Source organism: Ambystoma mexicanum, chromosome 4q (assembly GCF_040938575.1).
Source record: "Ambystoma mexicanum isolate Mex_15411 chromosome 4q, UKY_AmexF1_1, whole genome shotgun sequence".
NCBI classification, from domain to species: Eukaryota; Metazoa; Chordata; class Amphibia; order Caudata; family Ambystomatidae; genus Ambystoma; species Ambystoma mexicanum.
In genome coordinates, this window is record NC_090928.1 from 1,259,029,766 (window position 1) to 1,259,053,995 (window position 24,230).

General features: G+C 46.4%; 1 protein-coding gene across 1 annotated transcript in view; it reads right to left on the reverse strand.

Moving 5' to 3' along the window:
* Positions 1 to 24,230, reverse strand: part of LOC138468346 (uncharacterized) — a 196,939-nt gene that overhangs the window by 15,170 nt on the left and 157,539 nt on the right. The window contains exon 4 of the mRNA XM_069608865.1: positions 3,199 to 3,362. Within this exon, the coding sequence (XP_069464966.1) occupies positions 3,199 to 3,362 (164 nt within the window). The remainder of the gene's footprint in view (positions 1 to 3,198; positions 3,363 to 24,230) is intronic.

Consider the following 24,230-nt stretch of genomic DNA (forward strand, 5'->3'; position numbering starts at 1 on the left):
GAAGAAAAGGCTCTTCACATCAACGTCCAGGAGCTTCGGGCCGTCTTTTGGTCCTCAAGTCCTTCCTGCCATCATTGAAGTGCAAGGTGAAGATACTCATTGACAACACCACCACCATGTTCAACAATCAGCAGCAGATTGGGGACCCGCTCGCCGGCTCTCTCCAAGGAGGCCCAGGAGCTGTGGCACTGGGCTATTCATCAGGACATGCTTCTCATCCCATTCCACCTGGCGGGCACCAAAACACCATTGCAGACTCGCTCAGCAGGGAGCTACGTTCTTGTCACGAGTGGGAGCTTCACCAAGCCCAAGTGGATCTTCTATTTCGCCAATGGGGCCGGCCCCAGATCGACCTCTTTGCGGCAGCGATCAACTCCAAGTGTCAGAGGTTCGCAAGCGGGTTCCCACGGCTGAAGAGTATGGTGGATGCTTTCTCGTTCCTGTGCGAAGGTCCCTTGCCTTACGCCTTCTGCTCCTGCTATGAGTGAGCAATACACTCGGTGTCACTGCAGGATGATAATGGTCATTACAGTGTGGCCGCGGCAGATCTGGTATCCAGACCTGCTACGTCTGTCGGCAGCACCATCCATCAGGCTTCTGCAACTTCCAGATCTGCTCGCCAGAGAAGGAGGAGCGATTCTACACCATGACCCAGCGTCGTTGAACCTCAGGGCCTGGCTCCTGCAGCCCTAGAATTTGGACATTATTTGTTACCTACGGAATGAAAGGACATCCTGGCCAAAGCCAGAGCTGCTTCCATTTTGAAGTGCTACAGCCATAAATGGAAGTGATTCTCCATGTGGTGTCGGGCGCAGAAGATCACTCCCCCGCAGCTCTTTCCATACCTGCTTTCCTTGGCCAACGCTGGACTGGCTCACGCCTCTATCAAGGTGCACTTGGCTGCCATATCCCGTTACACCAGGACACCGGGTAGACCTTCCTTGTGGTCTCACAGACTCGTCAAGGGGTTCATCAGGGGCCTCTTCAGGTCTTTTCCACCGGTGAAGGTTCCAGCTCCAGCTTCCGGTGAACCAATGCATCAGGCCCCCCTGAAGTTCATCTCGTGGAAAACAGCGTTCCTTGTGTCGATCACCTCGACCATGCCGAAAGTGCGAGTTCCATCTCAACAAGCCTTTGGTGTTGCCTGACTTCTTCCCGAATTTGTTGTTGCCAGCAGAGAGGGCATTGCATTCGCTGTACGTTGCTCATGCTTTGACGTTTTGCGTGACATGCACGAAGAGTTTTCGGAGGACTTCTCAGTTTTTTGTCAATTTTGGACCTATAACTCACAGAAAGGCCTTGTCAAAGGCTTTCATATTCAGGTGGATCTCGGGCTGCATCATGTACAGTCATCGGCTGGCAAGGCTAGCAGGACTCTTCCGGGCCGGCAGAGAGCCCGTTCCATCAGAGCTATCGCAGCAACAACAGCGTTTCTCTCTGGTTTGCCCCTGCTCGACATCTGCAGGGCTGCTGCATGGAGGTCCATGCACACATTCAAAATGTTCTACTGCGTCGACAGGGATGCCAGGGAGGGGTCCTGGGTCGGCCAAGCGGTTCTATGCAACCTGTTCACTTGAGGTGAGTCTGTTCCAGGGGTGAGTGTTTATTGCTTCTGTTGAGCCTTGCCACCTTCCATGGTTGTGTGTATGTACTGCTATGGAATTGTTAGTCATGAGCATGTGAATCCATGCCAGACCCCATACTGGAGAAGGTTTAAGGTACTTACCTGTAACTCTTGTTCTCCAGCATGGGTCTGGCATGCATTTACATGCAAACCCCCCCCTCCTTCCACTCTGTTACTCTTCTTGGTCCATACTGCCACTTTAGGTGCTTACCAAATCTGAAGATGGGAACTAGGGTTGGAGCTTAGGGAGAGGACTGTCATTGGATGGGGGCATTATGACCCAGAGGACAGTGATTGGTTTTGAGGAGAAATACAGTTTTAAAGCTAAAGTGAAACTGTCTTTCTTTCACAGAGGATTCCAGCCTTACGACAGGGAATATTCAGGAGCATGTGAATCCATGCCAGACCCCATGCTGGAGAACAGGAGTTAAAGGTATGTAACTTAAACCTTCTCTTACAATACCGACGCATTGAATTCCTCTGCAGTTGTCTATTCTCACGCCTATCAAATAATCAAACCTATTCTAGGGCTTCTGTATCTGGCCTCCAAGTGAATCCGATATTTAGCATGATGCAGGAGATTTTGGTTGGGGTGCCATTGTTACGGTTGCCCTTTTTGATAGACTAACCTTCCGATTTATTTTTATCCACAATCATACCCCATTTTCAGCATCGCGGTCCTTTCATCCTGTCTTCTCCTCTCCTTCTGTAGGATCTTTGCTGTTCTTTGGAGAGGCAGCCTTGAAATGATCTGATACTTTAGAATCCTATTTTGGGCACTTGTGTCCTGACCCAAGTGCCTACATATGTAAATCTATGGTTGGCAGCTTCAGACTGCTTCTGACCCTCCTCTTTCCCTTCTTCCCAGCATGCGGTCTACATCACAATAATGAATTACGGTAATAGCTAATATCTTCACTCTACAATTACCTCTTCCATGCACTGATTACACTATTACGTTTTGAGCTCTCCCTTGCAAGACATGTCTACAAAATGATAGGTGGTAACATAATGTGACCGGGAAGTGTATGTTTGAGAGTTGCGACCTAAGGAGACACCACGCTCCTTGTACCCTGGTTTGTGTGTCCACCTCTACTTCTAAGGTCTGACCTATGATTTAGTTGGTTCCATGTCATTTCATCGTGGGATGAAATTTCACTGGGTTTTTTTCCGCAGATATATTATAACAAAAAAACAATTTTTAATTTATTTTTTATTTTTAGGGGGTTCCCCCCTCGTTCCCCCATCCCCTTTAATTTTGTATCAATTCCCGAACACCCAAACCCCATATATTTTTCGAACCCCCTAAAAATTCGATGAGTTTTTTCGTTATGAAAACCGCAGCAAAAAAACCCATGATATTTCATCCTGCGATGAAAGGACGTCGTACCGATTTAGCTACCCTGCAATCGTATTCTCCAAACTCTGTCTTAATGTGTAGTTGGTGTCTGTGTTGGATCTCTTTGTGTCCCACTCCCCAGACCACAAAGCAAATGAAACATGTAAACCAGGGGGACCTTTGAGAGACAGCGAGATTAAGGGGATGGGAGAAAGAGGTGGACTCAGTCTCTGACCTTAAGCGCCAGTCCTTTGCCAATGGAGAAGGTGTAGGTGAACCGGGGCAGCTTCTGGCTTCTCGGGACCTCCGATAGTGGAGGCAGGTGGAAGGTCTTCTCCAGTTCCTCTTCCCTGTCAAACAGTGCCCGCCGTTTCTTCAGAAGGTGCTGGACCCTGAGCACTGTGGTAGGGGTGAGCAAATAATGACAGCGGATCAGACATTTGTGGAAGCTCTTTACAGTGTCTGCTTGCCTTTAATCACAGCTATATGGAGTGAAAAGAGAAATGAATCTTGCACATTCTTGCATACTACTACTCAAGGTGGATTGAAAGGATACGCGGCCTCTTTCAGAGGTTGTAGGTAAATCTGCCGACTTACAATTGAAATTGTACTTTGATTTCAGTTCAGCCTGTTACAGCTATGGCGAGTTTCCTAAGTATTTTTGCAATTTGATAAGACTTTTTGCTGGCTGCACCTGGAGCTTGGTACACTGCGACTGACCAGTGTCTTAAACAATAATGAAAAATAAACACAAGGGGCCTCATTACGAGGTAGGTGGTAAGGGATTACCGGCACCGGTAAGGGCACCGGTGCCGGTAATCCCTTACCACCCTATTCCGAGGTCCCTTAGCGGGTCCCTTCCTTAACACCTGGTTTTACCAAATTGCAGTACCGTTATTAGCTCCATACCCATTCCCATTGAGCCCTATGGGGGCTTGAATGGGGAATGGTTCCCGGAATGGGGACTTACCGGGTCCTCCAAGGTTGGAATGACCCGGTAAGTCCCTATTTCGGGAACCCGGACCCGGAATGCGGTAATGGGGTAGCCATGGTGCAAATAGCACCATGGCTACCTCCTACCTCATAATGAGGCCTAAGGCCTCCTTTAGGGGCGCTCCAAAGTTGATTTTATCTCAATTTGGTTCTTGCAGAATGTCAGTATTTACTCATGCATCAATTCAAAACATTAATCACTTCATGACTTGTCTTTTCCTCTTAGGTTTGTTCATACAGATTATCAATATTAACATGTATTCAATTCATACATATTGCATGATTTCATAATTTTTTTTTCCCTTGTCCTTCCCTCTACATGTGTTTCCCCATCCTTTTAGGTGGTTCTTCTGGAGGGATTGTTGTCTTTTCTGTGATTGTCTAAGTATTTTATAAGTGATTCCAATCTGAAAATATCTGTCTTTTGGCTGTGGGAACAAGAAATAGCTAGTCATTGACTCTGTCTACATAGGGTCCGTGTTATTGTATTGCATACCATTTGCATGTAATACATCATGTGTACTTACTTTAGCTAATTCATCAGTATCTCTTTATTATCCTTCCATAATATAACCTATTAGGTTCTGAGTAAATTGCGATTCCTTTCTCTTTGTCTGTGTTTGGCCATACGGTTTTTTATTCAATTAGCTCTAATTTTGAGTATTGAGTTTCTGTTCTGAAAAAGAGAGACAAAATGGAAATGTAGTATCCCATTCTATGTGGTGTTTTAATTATACATTCTATTTTGATCTATTATGAATTTCCTGTCAATCTGTTTATCAAAGATTGAAAATGTAATGTCCCATTCTAGGTGGTATTTTAATTATACATTCCATTTTACTCTATTTGGCATTTCGTTTCAATCTGTTAGCAAAGTTGTTACCATTGCCCATTTTTCTTACCTTATTTCTTTCTGGACGTCTTTCTTGTAGAAGTCTGAAACCGCATGTAGAATCGGATCGGATCATCCGATTCTAAGATGGCTGACTTGTTTATATGTGTCATTTACGTGATAGACGCGATGAAATCATGGCGTACTGAACGCGATTTGCGTCACGGTCGCCGTTTTCGTCGCGATTTGCATCACGATCGCCATTTTGTCTTGGGAGATGTGTTACACGGGCCCATGTTAATGCATATTATAAATACGGAGAAATACGGAGAAAGCTAAAAATGCGGAAGTTGTCATATCTGTTATCAAGTGATGTCTATAACTTACCATTTGGATTCTCAGCTATATATTATGAAGTATCATACATCTTACTTATTTAGGCATTTGTATATCCTAATATGTGTTGGGTGATATCTGTAAGGTGGCATCTGTCTTCTGAGGTGTATGTTGTGAAGTTATTCACAGATTCTGATTCATTCATCGAATAGATTATAAAAAGAAAAGAAGAACATTTTGATTATATAAGCAAATCTTGCTGGTCAAAAACCATTTTGCATTGTCTTATTGTTAGAACCTGATTCTATTTGACCGAAACATTACACAATAAGATATGTGCTAATCTACCAATTGTTAAAGAAAATGACCCATTTCTGTGTCACAATTCAGGCCACTATTGTAGCAGTCCAGATTGCAAATCCAAATTGCTTCTCTTTGATGTAGCATTTTTTCTCTGTTTCCTCCCCTTGGTGGTGCTTTGACTCGTTCCAATCCATAATATCTTATTCCTTCGATATTAGCGTTGCAATATTCAGATTCAAAATGTTGTCCTAATGGATATCTGAGGTCTTTGTTTTTGATTGTTCTTAAAAGTTCTGAAAACCTGATGTTGAGTGCCCAGACTGTACTTCCCACATACAGTTTGTCACAAATGCATTTTATCACATACACCACAAAGTTTGAATTGCAATTTATGAAGTCCTGAATTTCGTGTATTTTACCATTCGGTAATGTTATTTCCTTCTTCCCATTGTCTGCATGTTTGCAGTAGTTGCAGACACCACATTTGTAGTTACCTTTTAGTTTTTCTGTCGGCCATAATGTACTTTTTCCCTTAGTTGATTTTTTAAGTACAAAATGTGAAGGACATAGCATTTGCTTGAGGTTTTTGGCTATTCGATAAGTTATGCTTGGATTCTCATCGATTTAATCTGTTAGGTTAGTATCCCGTTTTAGTAAAAACCAATGTTTTTTGAGACTTTTTTTCAGGATCATATGGTCCGTGCTGTACGATGTGATGAATCCTATTGCATCTCTGGGTTGCTTGTTCGTTTTTTGAGGTTTGTTTTGAAGTAGTTAATTTCTTGTAAGTAACTTTGTTTTCTTGTAAGCTTTCATTAGTTGTCGTTTGCAATATCCTCTTGCATGAAATTTAGCAAGGGCTATGTCTATATGTTTTATCATTTCATCTTCCTGTGTACAATTTCTTTTTATCCTCAAGAATTGTCCAAAAGGTATGTTATGAATAATGTGTTGCGGATGATTACTGTCTGCATGTAGAATGCTGTTGCCAGACGTTGGTTTGGTGTATAGTGTGGATTGTATTTTATTATTTTCTATATAGAGCTCCAAGTCTAGAAAGTGGATTTGGTCAGTGCTCTCTTCCATTGTTAGTTTCAGATTGTATTCGTTATTGTTGAGGAACATGTGGTATTCTTGTAAAGCCTTTTGGCTGCCTCTCCAGATGACTAGAACATCATCTATATATCTCCCCCAGAATACAATGTTATTTTCCTTGTTGAATGCCTTGTGCTGCCATGCATGTTTTAGTTCGAAATTCCCCATACACAGGATTGCATAGGACGGGGCAAATTTCGCTCCCATTTCGATTCCTTGACGTTGATTGTAGATTGTATTGTTGAATAGAAAGATGTTGTTCAAAACAAAATTTAGCATTTCAAGTATCATGTTATTTTGTTCCAAGTATGAGATTGATCTTGCTTTGAGAAAGTAATTTGCTGTTTCCATTCATTGCAAGTGCAAAATACTTGTATAGAGTGCGGTTACATCAAAGGTTACCAATCTGAAATCGTCTTCCCAATCAATGAAGTCAAGCTGTTGTATGATATGTTTTGTGTCTTGCACATACAATGCAAGTCTTGCTGCTAAAGGTTGCAAGTGTCGGTCTATATAAGCCGATATTGGTTCACTCACTGATCCAATTCCATTAATGATTGGTCTACTGGACGGTATCTTGTTGTATTTTTTATGTATTTTGGGTAAGAAATATATTGTTGCTAGTACCGGGTGTTTATTTCTCACATAGTCATACTCAGCGTCTGTTAACAGTCCATTCTCATGCAAATGGGTACTCATGGTATTCCATTCCTCTGTGATTTTTTGTAAGGAGTTCTTCTTTAGCTTTTCATAACATTCACTGCCATTTGTATGTTGTCTGTTGTGTTTAAAAGGACAATTTTGCCTCCTTTGTCCGCCTCTTTTACTGTGATTTCATCTTTGTTACTTAGATCATAAATGGCTTTTCTTTCTTTAATATTCAAATGGTATGGGTTCCACTTGGTTGACTTCTTGGACATGTAGTTCCTTTTTAGGTCTTTCGGTACTGCCAGTACAAAGATGTCAATTGCATTTTCCATTGCTGTTTGCGGTGTGAATTTTGATTTAGGTTTTAATTTTGATGTTTCTATTAAACCAATGTCTAAGTGTAAATCTGACACTACTGTTTCCATTGTATGTAAATCCTCCATTTCTCCAATGTTTAGTAGATTGACTGTTTGTTCTGTATCTAACACTGTTAATTCCGATGGCTGTGGGTTTTCTATGTATGGTTTGTTCGTTTTGGTTGCTGTGGCAAAGAATATTTTCAGTTTTAGCAATCTACTGAATTTGAAGAGATCCAGGTATTTTTGGAAAAAAATTGATTGATTTGTTGGGCTAAAGGAGAGTACTTTGTTCAATGCTGTAACCAATTCTTCCGGTAGTTGAGTTTGTTAAATTGAGTACTAGGTTATCTTCTGGTGGGGATTTTTTGATCTCGTTTGCATCCTTGAATTTAGATTTACTCGTGTTTGGTCTTTTCTTGCCTCTTCTGCCCCTCTTTGTTGGCCACCATTTTTGTTTCCATTTTGTTGATGCTGGTTTCTCAATTGTTGTGTACTTTGTGTGCTTTGATAGAGTGAATTGAAATTTTTTACCGTTCGGTAATGTTATTTCCTTCTTCCCATTGCCACCCGATTCCATGATGTTACCATGGGATTAGAAGTAGTGGTAAGGCTGCGTAAATCCACATTTTTGGCGTCCGTAGGTCTTCATGGGGATATCTTATGGATTTACTATCAGCTGTAATACCGCATGGTAAATCTGCAGATTTTTGGCTTTAAAGTGGAGTATTTTTCTCGAGCATCGTGCCGGAGTTACATTTTCCACTTCAATGTAAAACATGGAATTCGGTGGGGTGGTGAAAGTGGAGGTAATTCAATTCCCGCCCTAAAAGTGGCAGTAGCAGAATTCCTGACTTTTTTACCACACTGCCGAACTCATAATGAGGCCCACGTATCTGACTTGTAACAATGTTGTCTCCGGCCACTTTAATGGGCAACATTAGTTATCTTTACCCATCAGGAACATTGCAACACAATCGGAAAAAGAGTGACGTTGGTCTTTTCTAAAAAGCACACCATCAGTAATCCTTCTTGAATAGGGCGAGGCCTGTATAGGGGTGCACATATGGTTTGCTTTGCAACCTTGTGTATGTTATAGGTCCCTTCTTCAGGAGGGGAAGTCTGATGTATATACGTCAATAAATATCATTTTACTATTTTTCATAATGAAGTGTGTCAGAGATATGTAATTTGGATCAATTAGATGAGATTCTGTGAGCAGGTACTCGGTGCAATTTCATGGGGAAGTACTGAGAAATGCAAATTGTGCACATGCTTGCATATTTTCATAGTTTTTATAGAAGGTACTGGAAGATGTGGCTGCATGCTTCACTCTGTTAAAATGTAGAAAAAACATCATCTGAAATTCTAATGGATTCCTTCCTCCAAGAAACTCCTCGTCTTGGGATGGATCGTCTCTAGCGCCAGCTATCTTTGAAAACTTTATTAACCACTGTTCTTGCTTTGTTCAGCGCCATTGATCACCCAGACGACAAACTTGACATTGCGGCCAGTATATATGGATTCACCACGCCCTATATGGATTCACCACTCCCTAGACCACAGCTCCTGTTTCCACACTCTATATGCTTCTGGAACGCCAGGTAGCTCTGCCGCCTCCTGAAGGCCTCAGGCTTCAAGCCCTCTTCAGACGGTGGAGGGCAAATGTCAATTTCGGATCACCACAAGTTGTGTTTACACCCTTGAGGAGGACCATGACATAGGATTGCGGCTCCTGCCAATCGATACACTCTGAGGCCATGAGGGCGTGTGCTACGAAGTGCTTTGCCTATTTCCACAAGGGTGGAAAGAGAACACCTTCGAAGTTCCTTGTATTGGAGTCCACGAAGGCCAACGTTGAAGAACCCGTCGGAGCGAACTTCATTCATTATGGATATGAAGAAGAAGAAACCACATAGGGACTCCGCCAGACATCATTCTTCCCTGTCCTCTAGGAGTCACCCCTGGCGCTCCACAGATACTTCTGAGGAATTACTCTCACGTTGAATGTACCTTTCCCCACCAAATCCGCGTCTGTGGCGGAGTGGGGTGCCTTCGAGCATCTGCTGCTTGACATGGTCACCATGGCCCTTGCTCCGGTGGTGGAGCCAGGGCCCATCTATCTTAGAGAAGGCAGCAGTGGCACCTCTTTGGACCACAACCGCACGCCTGTTGCCTCGGTTCTAGTTCCATGGTGAAAACTCCTCCATGCCGGGGTTGTCTGGCCCTGCATTCTGGTGCCAAATCCACAGCTCCAGACCCCGCCCCTCACTTCGGCGGGCCAGTGCCTCTGATGAAGTAAGTTTCTCTCAAAGATAACTAAGATCTTTGATGAGGATGGGGTTGCTATCCCTTGTTGCTTGGAGCCCTTATACTTTGGAGAGGCAGAGGACTTCCCTTGGGGGCTCTATGGTCAGGGTGCACTGTTTTTTTTCTGCTGACTGTGGTGAATCATGGGACGAGCAAGATGACATGTTTGATGACTGAACTATTTATTCACACAAATACTCCGCTCTATCCCTAAGAGTCTATGTCAGCACCTAAGGAAAGCTATATCTCGAAAGGGTGGTCGTCAGAATGTTCAGAAACATAAGATTGTTCCCTTGTCCAGAACCTAACTTACCCAGACCCCTATCCCTACCACTTATCCAGATAAGAAAGAACAATCCAACAAAACAAAGCAATGAGTTCCTGCCCTAAAGATCAAGTGGTGGTTGACTTCTGACCCCCTGTTCTGTCTATTGCTTCAGAAATGGCTCCCTGGCCCAATGTCCACTAAACACGATTGTCTTTTTCGCCTCCCCTGTATTGAATAAGTGTCTTTTTCCTTTCTCTGGTCTTACTGGTTTTTACTTTTATCTTATACCATATACCGGTTCCAGGTGTTTAGTACTTTTGGCTTTGGTAAATCTGATTACCGGTTGTCTATGTGGTTATGTATTTAACAGGTCCCCAGATCGTTTTCACCCCTTCCCGGGGTTGCCTCTGTCACCCATCTCCTGGTTGGTTTCCCTGTCTGCTTTGGAGACCTTTCGTTTGCAACACCCTTCCTGATGTTGTCTCTGTTTCACCCCCTATGAGGGTCTGTGTCTCACTCTGCTTCAGGGTCCTTTGGCTTTCACCACTTCTTGGGGACATATCTGTGGCACCCCCTCTAGGGGTCAGTTTCATACCTTGCTCCATGGTCCTTTTGTTTTCACCTCTTCTTCGGGTCTGTTTCACTCGTACCGCACACCCCCAAGCAAACATGTGCCTTTTGCTGTCCCGCGGTGCTCCTCCGATCAGGTCTGTTGGTGAGGCAGTGGGGCTTCTTTTCCTCATCTACTGATCATGTAGTGTGAGCTGCTCCACTCTTCTCACCAGTATCTAGCGGCTTCACAGAGGTGTCTCTGCATCTCCTCTTGCCCCAGAGACTCCAGCGTTTCCTGCCGAGCTGCCTGTGCCGGACCTCCTTCCTCTTTGATGCAGCTCATCGTCCGAGGCTCCTGCCCGTCACCGAAAAGCCTTGTGGTGCAAGCTGTCATGGAGGATCGGAAGATGACAACCTTCTTCACTTTGCCCCATTACAAGAAGCTGGATGCCATGGGGCTGAACGTTTTTGCATCGGGAAGCCTAACTTTTAGGGCTGTTAAAGCTACCTGCACTCTGGCCAGATACTTGTTCTCCCTGTGGAGTGTGATAGGTGAGGCTATGAAAAATGTGCTGACCCAGGAGATGAAGGGCTTAAACTCTCTAGTGGCAGATGGCATAGAGGCCGCAACACCACATCTTAGTCCGACCTTGACACAACGTACAGTGTGTCACGTGCGACCGGTGCTGGATCTGTCCTGTGGAGGCGATCTGGATGTGGACCTCTTGGTTCTCCCCAATGTCCGAGTCAAGCTTCTGGACGTGCCGTTCGATGGGAACAACATGTTTTGGGCAAATGCTGATGAGTCCTCACTGAAGCTCCAAACCTCTAATGCCACAGCCAATTCCTGGGTCTTGCGGTCCAGCAACCATCAACCTTCAAGGGGTCATTCATTTTGACCCGTCTCTGTTGCCCACCAGGGCACCCTTCAGCAAACAGTCGCAGCATCACACTACCTTCCCCAGCCAAGGGAAACACAGAGGCACCCGGAGATAAGGCTTTGCAGCCTCCACACTTTCAAGCAAAGGAAGTACTTGAGGTTCATGGTTGGCATCACCCACAAACAATTCTGTATTTTGCCGATCATCCTTACCTCTGCACCATGGGTCTTCCCCGAGCTCTTATCAGTTGTGGTGGGTCATCTCAGAAGGCAGAGGATTCGTGCCACCCCCTCCCCGCATCCTGAACAACTGGCTCATTCGGGCATGCTCACCAGACCTGGTGTCCAGCACGATTGTATCACACCTGCCCGCAGCTATGAACTTTAGGCTTCTGCCTGAACTTCAAGAAGTCTCATATTTTGCCATCCCAGGTTCTCCTGTTTATAGGAGCAGCCCTGGACAGCCGCTTTGTCCGGGCCTCCCAACCTATGGATTAGTTGATGAATGTCTTTCATATAGTGTGTATCTTCTGGTCCCAGAATGTGTTCCAGGCCTCTCTGCAGCGATTGCTTTCCTCCCCTCTGTGTGAAGCAAGTGTATCCTAGATCCGATGGGCAACACTGTGGCCATGCACTAACTCAAAAAACAGAATAGAAAATGCTATATACATAAACCCGCAGGGGATGCCTGTCCCACGCCGCCCTTGGACAATGCTCATTATGGACTTCATAGTAGAACTACACTCAGAAAACAGATTTGACATGATATGGGTGGTGACTAATTAATCTGATAAACTAGGGAAATGAATTCCCTGCAAAGGGTTACCCTCTGCGCCCAAGGTAGATGCTCTGTTTTTCTGTCATTGTTTTTGTTCATGTGGCCTTCCCACTATCGTCATTAAGGACCGAGGCACTCTTCATTTTATTTATTTACTTCCTTATAACATGCCAGCATCAGGGCGCACATTAACACAGTGGACATGACAGATGAGAACAGGACAAGCCCTGACCTGAGAGAAATGAGAGAGATTCTGGCAAGCCCGAATGAAGATCCTCAGGATAGACGCTTGTTCAACAGCCAATCGCCCTCAAACCAAAGGTCAGTGTTCACAAGGCCTGTGTAATCAGTACCATGAGGATTGGTTGCCAGTGCTACATATCACCAAAATTCCACACACAACGCCACAGGTTACTCTCCATTCTATGCCTTGCAAGTCCAAGATCCCACATCTCTTTCTGGTGGATACCAGACCTGTAGTACCAATCCATGCAGCCAATCATTGTATAGCCCATTTGTCAAGGGGCCATGCCTTTGTTTTGCAACACCTTCACAAAGCACAGGCAAGAGACTTGCTACAGTCAAACGAAAAGTGCTGTTCCGCTCCCGAGTACAGAATTAGTGTTCGGGTTTGGTTATCCATGAAATACCTGCATCTAGAAGGAAAATACAAAGTATTACCATTTTTTGTGGGCCTTATACAATAACGCAGGTCCTCAAACTGTTACTGTAAAACTCAGTCTGCCTCGTTCCTGGAAATTCCTCCCATATTCCATGTCTCCTTAGTAGCCCCCTGTATGCAAAAAGTACACATCCCTCATAAAGCACCACCAGTCATAGTGGAAGGGACAGAAGATATGAGGTTTACAAAGTGCTAGCGAGTGAGAGGAAAACTACAGCACTTACTGGATTGAAAGGTCTATGGCCCTGAAGATAGATCATGGGAATCGACAGACCAAGTCCACCCCCAATTGGTGGCATGATTCCATCGACTGCATCCTGCACACCTGCGTGGTACATGGGCATTGTGGAGTGGCACTGTCAGACCACCCCGGCGAGGCCGCTTCAGGAGCCGACCGTACGCCCATTCTGGCAGATTGCATGGTACCTTGGAGGGGGAGCAGGATTTCCAGAAAAAACATTTCCCTGCAGAGCCATGTGCGGTTGGTAACCCATTCACATGATCTGTGGCAATCACGTGACCCATGCAACTGACATACTACGAGGTTGCGCGGTTAAAGTTCTCTGCACCTAAACAATGCTTTTCAACATTGCCGGTGTCGAGGGCGCTAGAGAGCCGTCCAAGATGGCAGCCTCCCTGTGAGCTCGGTGTAGCTCCCACGAATATCCTGAAAAATCACTGCTTCCATGGGGTGTATTCCGACAGACGCTGCCTCCCCCTTGTAGAGAAAGCGATTCCTCGCAGGGGGATATATTTATTTCATCGATCCTGTGGACGTGCGTGGCGAATCTCCCACAAGAAGGTGCCACCCCCTCTTCTCCGCGGACGCAAGGCGTGGCCTGCGTGGGCATCCGCGCGGCCGGTGAAGGAGCGGCCCGCCGTGCGCTGACTCGACCCGGAGGGAGTTGGCGTCATCCAGCAGGTGCCCCGAGCGGCAAGAGGTCTGGCGGCCGCTGAGCCAACACGGAACCAGTGGAGCCTGGACGAGCTGACAGGAGAGAAAAAGAAGAAGGCAGTCGCCCGGCCCGGGCGGACAGGTACGAGCGCTCCGCGCGCCTCTCTGGCCCCCGTGGCCGCAGCAGCTGTCGCACAAATCCCTGGGTCTCCCCAAGTGACAATCATATGATCGGAGGCCATCGGAGCATTAGACGGCTCCCAGTCCGGGTCCGCACGCAAATTGGGGCCAGCGGCACTCCAGGAGCGCTGTCGCGCGGTGCCAGGAGGCGACGCTGGGCAGCATAGGAGGCCCAAGCAGCTGCAAAAACCCGGTCCCGGGGTGCGAGGAGGGGCGCACGCGAGTGGCAGCGGTGACAGGGCCGCGGTCCGTAAAGCGGCAGACACCGGCGGCACTGCACCTTCTCACCCCAATGAAAAAGACAACCACAGCCTTAAACAACCCAGTTTCTCAAAAGCCATCATAGACACGCCAAATCCTTACCTAACCTGCGAGGCAACAAGTCGACGCATCCCTCCGGGGGGGTCCAGGAATAGCGGTCACAGTAGTGGGACTAACATCAGTTTGTGAACGCAGACGCCTTAGCCAACGCTCCCGCTTCCAGTCGGCACGTTCCCACAGCCCCTCCCTACTTCCACCAGTAGGTCCTAGACCCGCACTGCTCACCAAAGGTGGTACAGGAGTTCCCATAACAACAGCAACTATGGGGAAGACAGACAGACTCCAGAAAAAATTCAACTTCGAGGGCTCTTCAACCAAAGCACCTGCAGCCAGTAGTCGCTCTCAGTCCCCTACTCACAGCACAATCCAAGATGAGGCTATGGCGCAGGATCTTGATATTAGAGAAATCCTGCTCGACCTGAAAGCCGGTATAGGCAGCCTTGGGAGCAAACTCGACACCCTCTCATCCTAAGTAGACATGCTCCAGCACAGAGTAGAAAAGGACGCAGACAGAATGGACACGGTGGAACAAAGGGTATTTAACCTCGAAGACGGCTCGACCTCCCTAACATCCAGAGCGACCACACTAGAATCACAAATGAAAGCGGTATGCGCCAAAAATGAAGACTTGGAAGGATGCTCTAGGCGTAATAACATCAGGATAGTGGCCGTTAGAGAGCACCAATTGGCTACTAGGATGGAAGATCATGTAGAAAAAATCAGCATCGAGCTGTTTGGAGAAGAGGTCCTTTCCAAGATGTTCGTTGTCGAAAGAGCCCAGAGAATACCGAATACGAGGCCAATCCCAGGAGCGAACCCTCGTCCAATCATAGCGAAGTTGCTTAATTATAAAGATCGCGACACAATTCTGAGAGCCGCCAGAGACAAAGGTGACCTCCAATTCGAGGGGGACAAAATTCAGTTTTTCCCAGACTTCTCTCAAGCGGTACAGGCGCAAAGACGATCGTTCACAACAGTGAAACGCAGGTTGCAGGAAAATCAAATTCAATACTCGATGCTGTTCCCAGCCAAGCTCCGCATCCAACACGAGGGCAGAACCCAATTTTTTAATACACCAGAAGAAACAAGTGACTACCTGGAACGCTCCGGATGCAGACCTGTCACAAATAACGGCAGATCACAAAGAGGCAATGGACCCAGAAGAGACCCTCTGTAACTTTCGCCAGACGGTTACACATTATTAAGGCAAAGTATCACCCAGGCGCAACTACTTTCACCACCACGGAACAAATCTAGTAACAGACGTGGAGAACCAGCCCCTCTTGGAGGGCCACCAGCGCCCCATGCACAGCAACATTGGCTGTTTTGCCAACTAGAGTTAGTTCAGTATGGGCCAGTTGGGGGTTGCCCACTCAAGGGAGAGATCCCAGTTCCAAGAAGTCACCAAGTATCTTGCACCCTCATCTCTCGCTAACCTCACCACGGAAATCAAGCAAGCAGAAGCCAAGACCTCAGATTCCCCCCGAATGCATTGACTCCACACCTACCGTTGAATCTCAGCCCAGCATGTCAATGAAATCTCCCTCACGAGACAATGACGACATATAAGATTGCCACATGGAATATTCGTGGGGGCAACCACCCGGCGAAAACGAGAAAGATCCTCCAATACTTGCGAAGACACAAAATTAGCATTGCCTTTCTACAAGAAACACATCTCACAAAGTCCTCGGAATCTCATTGGGCCAGATCATGGGGCTGCCACTGGTACTTCTCATCCTATTCGTCATATGCCAGGGGAGTCGCGATACTGATAGATAGGAGAACGAACTTCAGTCTGATCGACTCAAGGAGAGATACCGAGGGGAGAGCTCTGCTGGTGAGAGGAATACTAGCCGGAAAAGAGGTGGTCCTGGTTAACTCCTACGCTCCCAACACAGACAGACCAGATAACTTCAATTGGGTGTTGTCCAGAGTGGGAGAGATGATCGCAACGACCATTATATGGGGAGCGGACCTCAATACCCCACTCGACCCCAAGCTTGACAAATCACACAATACATCATGGTCGCCCTCGAAAGCCAGTGCCCACGTCAAAGAGATCTGCCACGCATTTGGTCTAACAGACACATGGAGAAACCATAACCAGAACACCAGAGAATACACATTCTACTCAACAGTTCACCACTCTAGTTCACGAATCGACTATATCCTAGCCTCAGCCCGAAGCCCGTTTGAATGGGGGAAAAGCCAAATCATGCCAAGGTCCTTTTCAGACCACTCCATGGCCGTACTTGAAACCACCCTAGCAGGCTCCACAATCCCTGGTCTTCATTGGAGATTTAAAACAGGTTCATTAACTGACTCCGTTTTCGCAGCAGAACTAAGCTAGGAAATAATCTCCTTCCTTGATACGAACAAAGACTCAGTCGCCTCAGCCAGTACAGTGTGGGAAACACTCAAATGCTATGTGAGAGGAATATGCCTGGCAAAAGAAAACTGCATGCTAAAGCAAATCCGCAGAGAACTCACGGATAATGAACATCGATTAAAGGACCTAGAACTCAAATCCTCTGTCTCCCCAGACCCACGACTCCAAGCTAAGATGAAAGTGGAACTCAAGAACTTTAGAGAAACAGCCGAAAGAGAACTAAAATTCTTGGGCCGCAGACATCAGATTAGACAATATGGAGAGGGTCAAAAGACTGGAGCCTTGCTGGCTCGCCTACTCGCGATCGATAAAGCTCCACCTCGCATCGAACGTATAAAGAATGCACAAGGCCAACTGGTATATACGGAAGAAAACATCTGCGAGGCATTCTGCGACTTCTACCGCACCCTGTACAGCTCAAAGGGTGCCGCAGATCCAGGAACAATACAAGAGTTTCTTAATGACACTGAACTTTACTGGGTCAGCGCAGAACTACGAGAACCCCTGAACGCCCCGATCTCACTGGAAGAGATCCAGGAAGCAATAAAGGCCCTCCCAAACACAAATGCTCCGGGTCCAGATGGACTTACTGGAGAATTTTACAAAGCACACGCTTCAATTGTGGCTACCCTTCTAGGTCAGGTCTTCGAGGAGTCGATAGAACGAGGTTCACTCCCACCCACGATGTGCGAAGCCAATGTGATGGTACTATATAAGACCGGCAAACCTGCAGAGGATTGTGCCTCATACAGGCCGATCTCTTTAATAAATCTAGACAATAAAATCCTGGCAAAGATTCTAGCAACAAGGTTGCTCCCTCTGATGCCGGCGCTGGTGCTCGGCGACCAGGCCGGCTTCATCCCAGGTCGTAGCACAACCTATGGCATCAGGAGGCTGTTCGGCGTGATTGAGGCTCTTGACCCGTCACAAAAGGCAATTGCAGTCCTCTTGGATGCCGAAAAAGCGTTCGATTCCGTCGAATGGCCCTTTATGTTTGCAACGCTCAGGCAGATGGGTCTAGGCAACTTCTTCCTTAAACTAGTGTCATTGTTGTACAACAAGCCACGCTCTTACATCACAGTAGGTAACACTAGGTCCCCAAGCATCACACTGGAACGCGGAACAAGACAGGGCTGCCCGCTCTCAGCCCTCATCTTCGCCGTGGTGATGGAGCCCTTGGCGTCGAGGCTACGGGCCGAACATCGTCACCGCGGATTGAAACTTGGGCCCCATAAATTGATAGTTTCTCTCTACGCCGACGACGTCATGTTATTCGTCAGCGATCCCCAAAAAAATCTGAACCCTGTAATGAGGGAAGTGATAAAATTCGGGAGAATGTCAGACCTCAAAACAAATCATTCTAAATCAATAGTGTTTCCTTTAACCCCTCACACGACAGAATTCAGGGATGATCATGGGTTCAAATGGGAAAAGTCCAAAGTGCGCTACCTGGGCATTTATATGTCCCGCAATCATCACAAGGCATTTAGAGACAACTACCAAACAGTGTTACACTCCATACAAGAACGTGTCCAGAGATGGAAGTCTCTTCCGCTGACGCTCTGGGGCAAGACCTCCCTGACGAAAATGGTTTTCCTCCCTAAACTGCTCTATCTCTTTACGAATATCCCACTACTCGTACCCAAATCCTTCTTTCAAAAAGTCAAGAGTTTGAATATAGAACCACTCTGGGCCGGGAAACCAGCACGAGTGGCCTACAGCACCCTAACGTTGCCAACAGCGAAGGGAGGCTTGGCTCTCACAGACGTTGAAAAATACTATTGGGCGGCCCAGGCACAATTTCTGAGTCATTGGTATTCGGCTCACTATATCCGCCCGCAAGTGCAAGTGGAAAGAGCCCTAGCGTCCCCTGACCTGCTTAGCGCGGTCATTATTAGCAATCTCCCCGTCCCACACAAGACACTAAACACAGTATTATCCACATACGCTATCTGGAAAAAGATGGCCAAAGAATATGGCATAACCATACGGTATTCCCCCCTACTTCCCATTAAATTCATCCCCGGAATACCCCTCACAAATGAAAAAGTGTTTCTCATATGGGTAGACAAATTGAACCTTCAATCTCTGGGAGATCTGTTCCCGGAGGGCACCTTTCTAACCCCACAAATGGCCAAGGACAGAGGAGCTAATTCTTCCCTAGATGTATTCCTTTATTTAGACTACGCCACACCCTCCAACGGGTATTCCCCACGTTCCCTCAGCAGCCTCCCACGTGGACCCTGCTACACAGTGTGATCCAAGCTCAGGGAGAGGGAAGATTGGTGTCAACCTTGTATAAATCCCTTCCACAAGACACTCGAAAGCCCAACCCCCGAGCCCAACGGAAGTGGGAAACAGCCATTCTGGAGCCAATACCCACAGAAGACTGGGCATACATCCTCCGACAAACCCAAAAAATCGCACTAAATACGAGAAATAAATTAATCCACTTTAACTTTATTTACCAAACGTACTACACTCCAGCCAAGAAAAAGAATCACCACCCAGAGACTTCGGCCCAATGCGAAAGATGCTCATCCGATAACGCAGATTTCTTCCACCTGGCATGGAGCTGCCCAGGCATGCACCGCTTCTGGTCCGCCGTCATTCAGAAAACTTCCAAAATTGTGGGAGAACAGGTAACCCTGCTCCCCCTGGGAGCCCTCCTGGGACTTACCAGACACATGCAACCAGCATCACACAGACTGACGGCACTCCTCATGGTCCTGGCCCGGAGAAGAGTAGCAATGACATGGGGCAAAGGCCCGCTTCCCAAGATTGAAGACTGGGAAAAAGATATCATATATTGTCAAGACCTGGACACAGAATTCATTAGAACGCTTCCATTACATGCGCGTCCCCCTGATATTTGGGGTCCATATGTGTCATACCTGATGAACAGCATAGAATCCTCAGACTCAGAAACCCCAAAATCTCAAATAGGACAGACCGGGATAATTGGTCCTTTAGAGAAGATCACTCAGGAGTGAAAGCATCGAACACAGTGTTGACAAGGCATCTGCACAGAATACGGGAGACGCTAGGGGGGGAGGTGACTGGGAAGGGATGGGTATGAGGGATATTGTTTAATGTGCACCCTGTTGGTGCAATGTTTGATTTCTCTTTTTGTTATGTACAGAAAATATTAAAAATAAAGTTAAAAAAAAAAACCATTGCCGGTGTCTTCGTTTGGTAAGCAGCACTTTGACGTCTTGTAGCAGTGAATTGGATTTCTGTTTTGTTTTTGGTCTGCTGTTGGATTTCTCCTTTTGGACTAGACGTTTGGGTCCTTTCTTCGGATAAAACAGACTTCTGACCTAGGCCCCTCTCTGGATCCCATCTTTGGATGCCCTCATCGGACTTAGGTATTTTGGTATTCTCTCTTGGAGATATTTTGTTTTATTAACTTTTCTGGATCCTCTCCTGTTTATCTGGACTTGCTCTACTGGAATCTTCTGTTGTTTCCCTTTAGTTGCTCCATTGTTCCACCTTCACTCTTTTCTTGTCTCTGTGTTGTTTGGCAAAAGGGTTTTCTGGCCTATGGACACTCATTTCCTGACACGTCCTGCAGAAAGGCTTCTTCTATTGCCAACAGTTGGCCAAGGTAAGGTCAGGAAGAGAGGGGGAGAGGAGAGCGGAAACCAAGAAGATATGAGGTATTCTAACCTGTTGTTGTTTTTCTTGCAGCTTGGGTGAGCATCCAACGCTGTGTTCCCCTGCCTTTCCATCGGATTCCTCCAATATCACGTGATTTCTCTGTGACTTTGGTGTGGTCGGAGGAAAGTCTCTCACCTCCAGGACTGCTTTGCGGTCTCTGTAACAAGGGCTTTTCCTTCTAAATCCACAATGGTATGCAGATTTTGAAGGGTTTATGTAACCAGTTACTCAAATACCATTTACTTGTTCCTTCATGGGATGTGAACTTGTCGTTGGGCTTCCTTATGGCGTCTTTGCTTGATCCTTTGCATTCTAGTTCTTTCAGATGCTTAAACTTCATCACTTCAGCAAGACGGGTGAGTCATGGCCGCTGTCTGTTAAACATTCATATTTGGTATTTTTTAAAAGGGAAGGTCACTTTGAGAGTCAAACCCAGTCGAGGTTGTGCCGGAATTTAATATCTCTCAGAAAATCCATCTTCCTGTGTCCTCCCGCCCTCGACTCATCATTCTAAATCGACGAAAATATACCATCATCTGTACCCTGTGAGGACTCTCAGCAATTGTTTCACTTGGATGAGGGACACCAGGAAAGATTACCATCTCTTAGTGAATTTCACTGGTGCTGCTGTGGGCTGGGCCCATCTTTAAACAGACCCTGTCCAGGTGGTCTGTCCACTGCCTTTCTGAATGTCATGGTCTGGCTGGGAAGGATGTACTTGATAGCAGAGGGACAACCCGCTGGTCTTGGAACCAAGACCACGCAGAGCAGCAGAGGTTTGAATCCCAGATCCACACTTAGAATCCAAACTCGGGTATGGTATTATGTGTGTTGTAAAAAAACAATTAAATAAATAAATGGTCTCTGGGCTCATTCCGCTAAAAGCCTGGTGGCAACTCTGCCTTGCATAGGCGATTCCTAATACTGGACATCTGCCGAGGGGCTGTGTGGGCTTCGCTGGACACGTTCGCCCAGCATCACTGCCTGGATTCCCGGTCAAAGCTTTGACGCTCACTTTGGCTGAGCTATTCTCAGGAGTTTTCTGTTGTAGGTGCTGGTTTCTCACTCTCCTCCCTCCTCCATATTTCTGTACTGTTGCTGTCAGTCTATATAATATGGTCATGTTCTTTTGTCGCCGTACCAACCTGCCCGTCTTGGTGAATAGCTTGTACACCACCTGCTTTTCTGCGTTCCCTCAACCCCTGCATGTTCGGGGAAAAGGAGCAAATGAGGTGACGGGGCGCCAAAGATCCATATGTACTAGCCCTGATGGCGCGTCTGGTAATCAGTGGCACTGGGCAGGACAGACACGGAGCAGCACTGAAACGCCTTGTGGCTGAGAAATGTTCAGAAGACAGCTGGCGCTGGCAAAGCTATATCTAAGATGAGGAATCTGTGGAAGGAAGCACTGATTTATCAGAAAGAACATTACTGAGAGGTCATTAATTTGTTCTTCTGGGAAACCGGTTCTTTATGGATGTTTGTTATGCACCCTAGGGTCGCGTGTCACCTCCTCCCCTGTGCTGTTCCTGAGAATTTATCAGAACTCCCGGTATTACAGGCCACTTGAGAAGCCTCTCATCTGAGTGATATCCTGGTACCCAGAAAGTGGGCCCAGGCCCTCTTAGGAGTTTGTGTAACATGAGCCTCTTGACAGCAAAAGAATGGCACAGATATAGAAAGAATTAAAAGAATGTCTGGTTATTGCAAAATATTGCAAACGCGCCACAAGCTTATGTAACATTTGAAAAACAATCAAATAAAATGAATCGAATCTATTTTAGAATATACAAATTAATTTAAAATAAAATCTGATTACAGCAGTGGTAAGTGAGCGCTCGTCTCGCTGATAGACCATACCTAGTTTGATGCTGTCAAACCACCAAGAACAGCGAGAACGTATTATGACTGTGAACTGCCTCCCGCTGCCCCACGCCCAGCCTTTCTTCTTTTTTGCACAAGAACATCTCTTTTCATGAACATAATGGCTGTTCAATTGCCTATCACCCCTGTTTTCTTACCCAGACTGCAACTTTCTATCTATTGCATAGGGCCTCATTACAACCCAGGCGCTCCCGTAATGAAGGGTGCCGGTACAGGACCGGCACCGTTCATTACGGGGCGCCCTATTAAGAGGTTCCCTTGCGGGACCCGGTAAGGACGCCTGGTAAAACCAGGCGTCCTCAGCGGGTCCCGCAGGGGGACCAAGGAGCTAATAACGGGCCTGTTATTAACAGGCCCGTTGTTAGCTCCCTCCCCATTCCCATTGAGCCCTATGGGGGCTCGAATGGAAATGGGGATGGACCGGGTCCGGTTTCCCTGAAGGAGGTAATACCGGGCCCGCAAAAGTCAGAATGGCCCGGTAGTTCCCCATTCAGGGAACCTGGACACGATTTTGGAGGCAGCTATGACTACCTCCAAACTCGTAATGAGGCCCATAGTCTGTGTTATTTCCACAGCAGTGGATTTTTGTAGTATTTTTCTATTAGTTGGTATTGCATATGGTGAGTTTAATATATATTTATATATATTTGTATGGAACCTTGATTTGACAGTCCTTTGTTTTGGAATGTTGTACTATTGTGTGAGTCGCTACTGTGGAAATAAGCCATGAGACGGAGGGCCAATACTGCCCCAGGTAATGCCCTCGGGGCCATAGTTACAGTTAATGAAGCCCCGGGGGCATTACTGTGGGTGGTATTGGCCCGTCGTCGAGGGGCTTATAGCCATTAGTACCCCGGCCCGTTACACCGGGGTACTAATAGCATTTTTTACTGTTCCGTGTTTCGGAAAAGAAAGAAAAAAAAATAATAATAAAATAGCCACCAGGAAAAGGAAAACGTAGTCTGTTTTCCCTTTCCATGGCGGCCATCGGGAGCGGATGCACTGGGAACAGAAGTGTTCCCAGCGCTTTCGCTCCTGAGAAAAGAAGAAAAAAGAAGGAAGTGGGGTTGTGGGGTGGGGAGGTGATAGTATGGAGGGGAGGAGGGAAAAAAAACTTACCTGAGTCCCCGGCGGGGGACGAAGGCAGCCTCCAGCCTTGGGGAGGCTCGGAGCGGGGATTGCCCCGTTTCGAGCCTCTTCATTGGCTAAGGCTGCCCCCCCATCGGCAACAAACGCAGGCACGTAGGTGCCTCCACGAGATTACACCGAAACGAGCCAATCACGTTACGTGTATCCCGTGGACACACCCACGCCGGGTACTAATGAATCACATTCACTCCCATCTTGAGAGTATAGCCTTCCCTCAGCCCACATTACCACAATAGGTGAAGGAGGTTTATTGCTTGACTGAGCCTGTTTCACCTTTATGATTGGGAACACTGTTGTTTTGTAGCAGTTTGAGGGCTCTACAGTTGCTTTAGCATCTACTCATCCTTGTACTCATGTGGGCAGAGGTCCTTTCGTCACATCGCCACCATCTCTTGTGCTCCGGTTTGGTCTATCTTTCGCAGAGGATGGTAAGAATTCATTAAAGGCAAGCATGCTGTATTATTGTTTGTCCTAGTTAGGGCATTTTCCTGAGTTTCTTTTTTGTTTTTTTATACAAGTAAAGTGCCTTTTTCTAAATAATGAATAATATTGTATCATTGTCATTGTTTTCTTATATATTGAGAATTTTCTGCAAGTTTTGATGTTCAGTATTTAGTATGGACTTGGCGTGAGCTGGCACATCGTCATTCTTTCACTATATCTTTCAAAAAATGGATTTAAACTAAAAATTTAGCAAATTAGAGTTAAAATGAGTCATTGTCTAATGTATCAATTCCCCTTGTTAGACTGCAC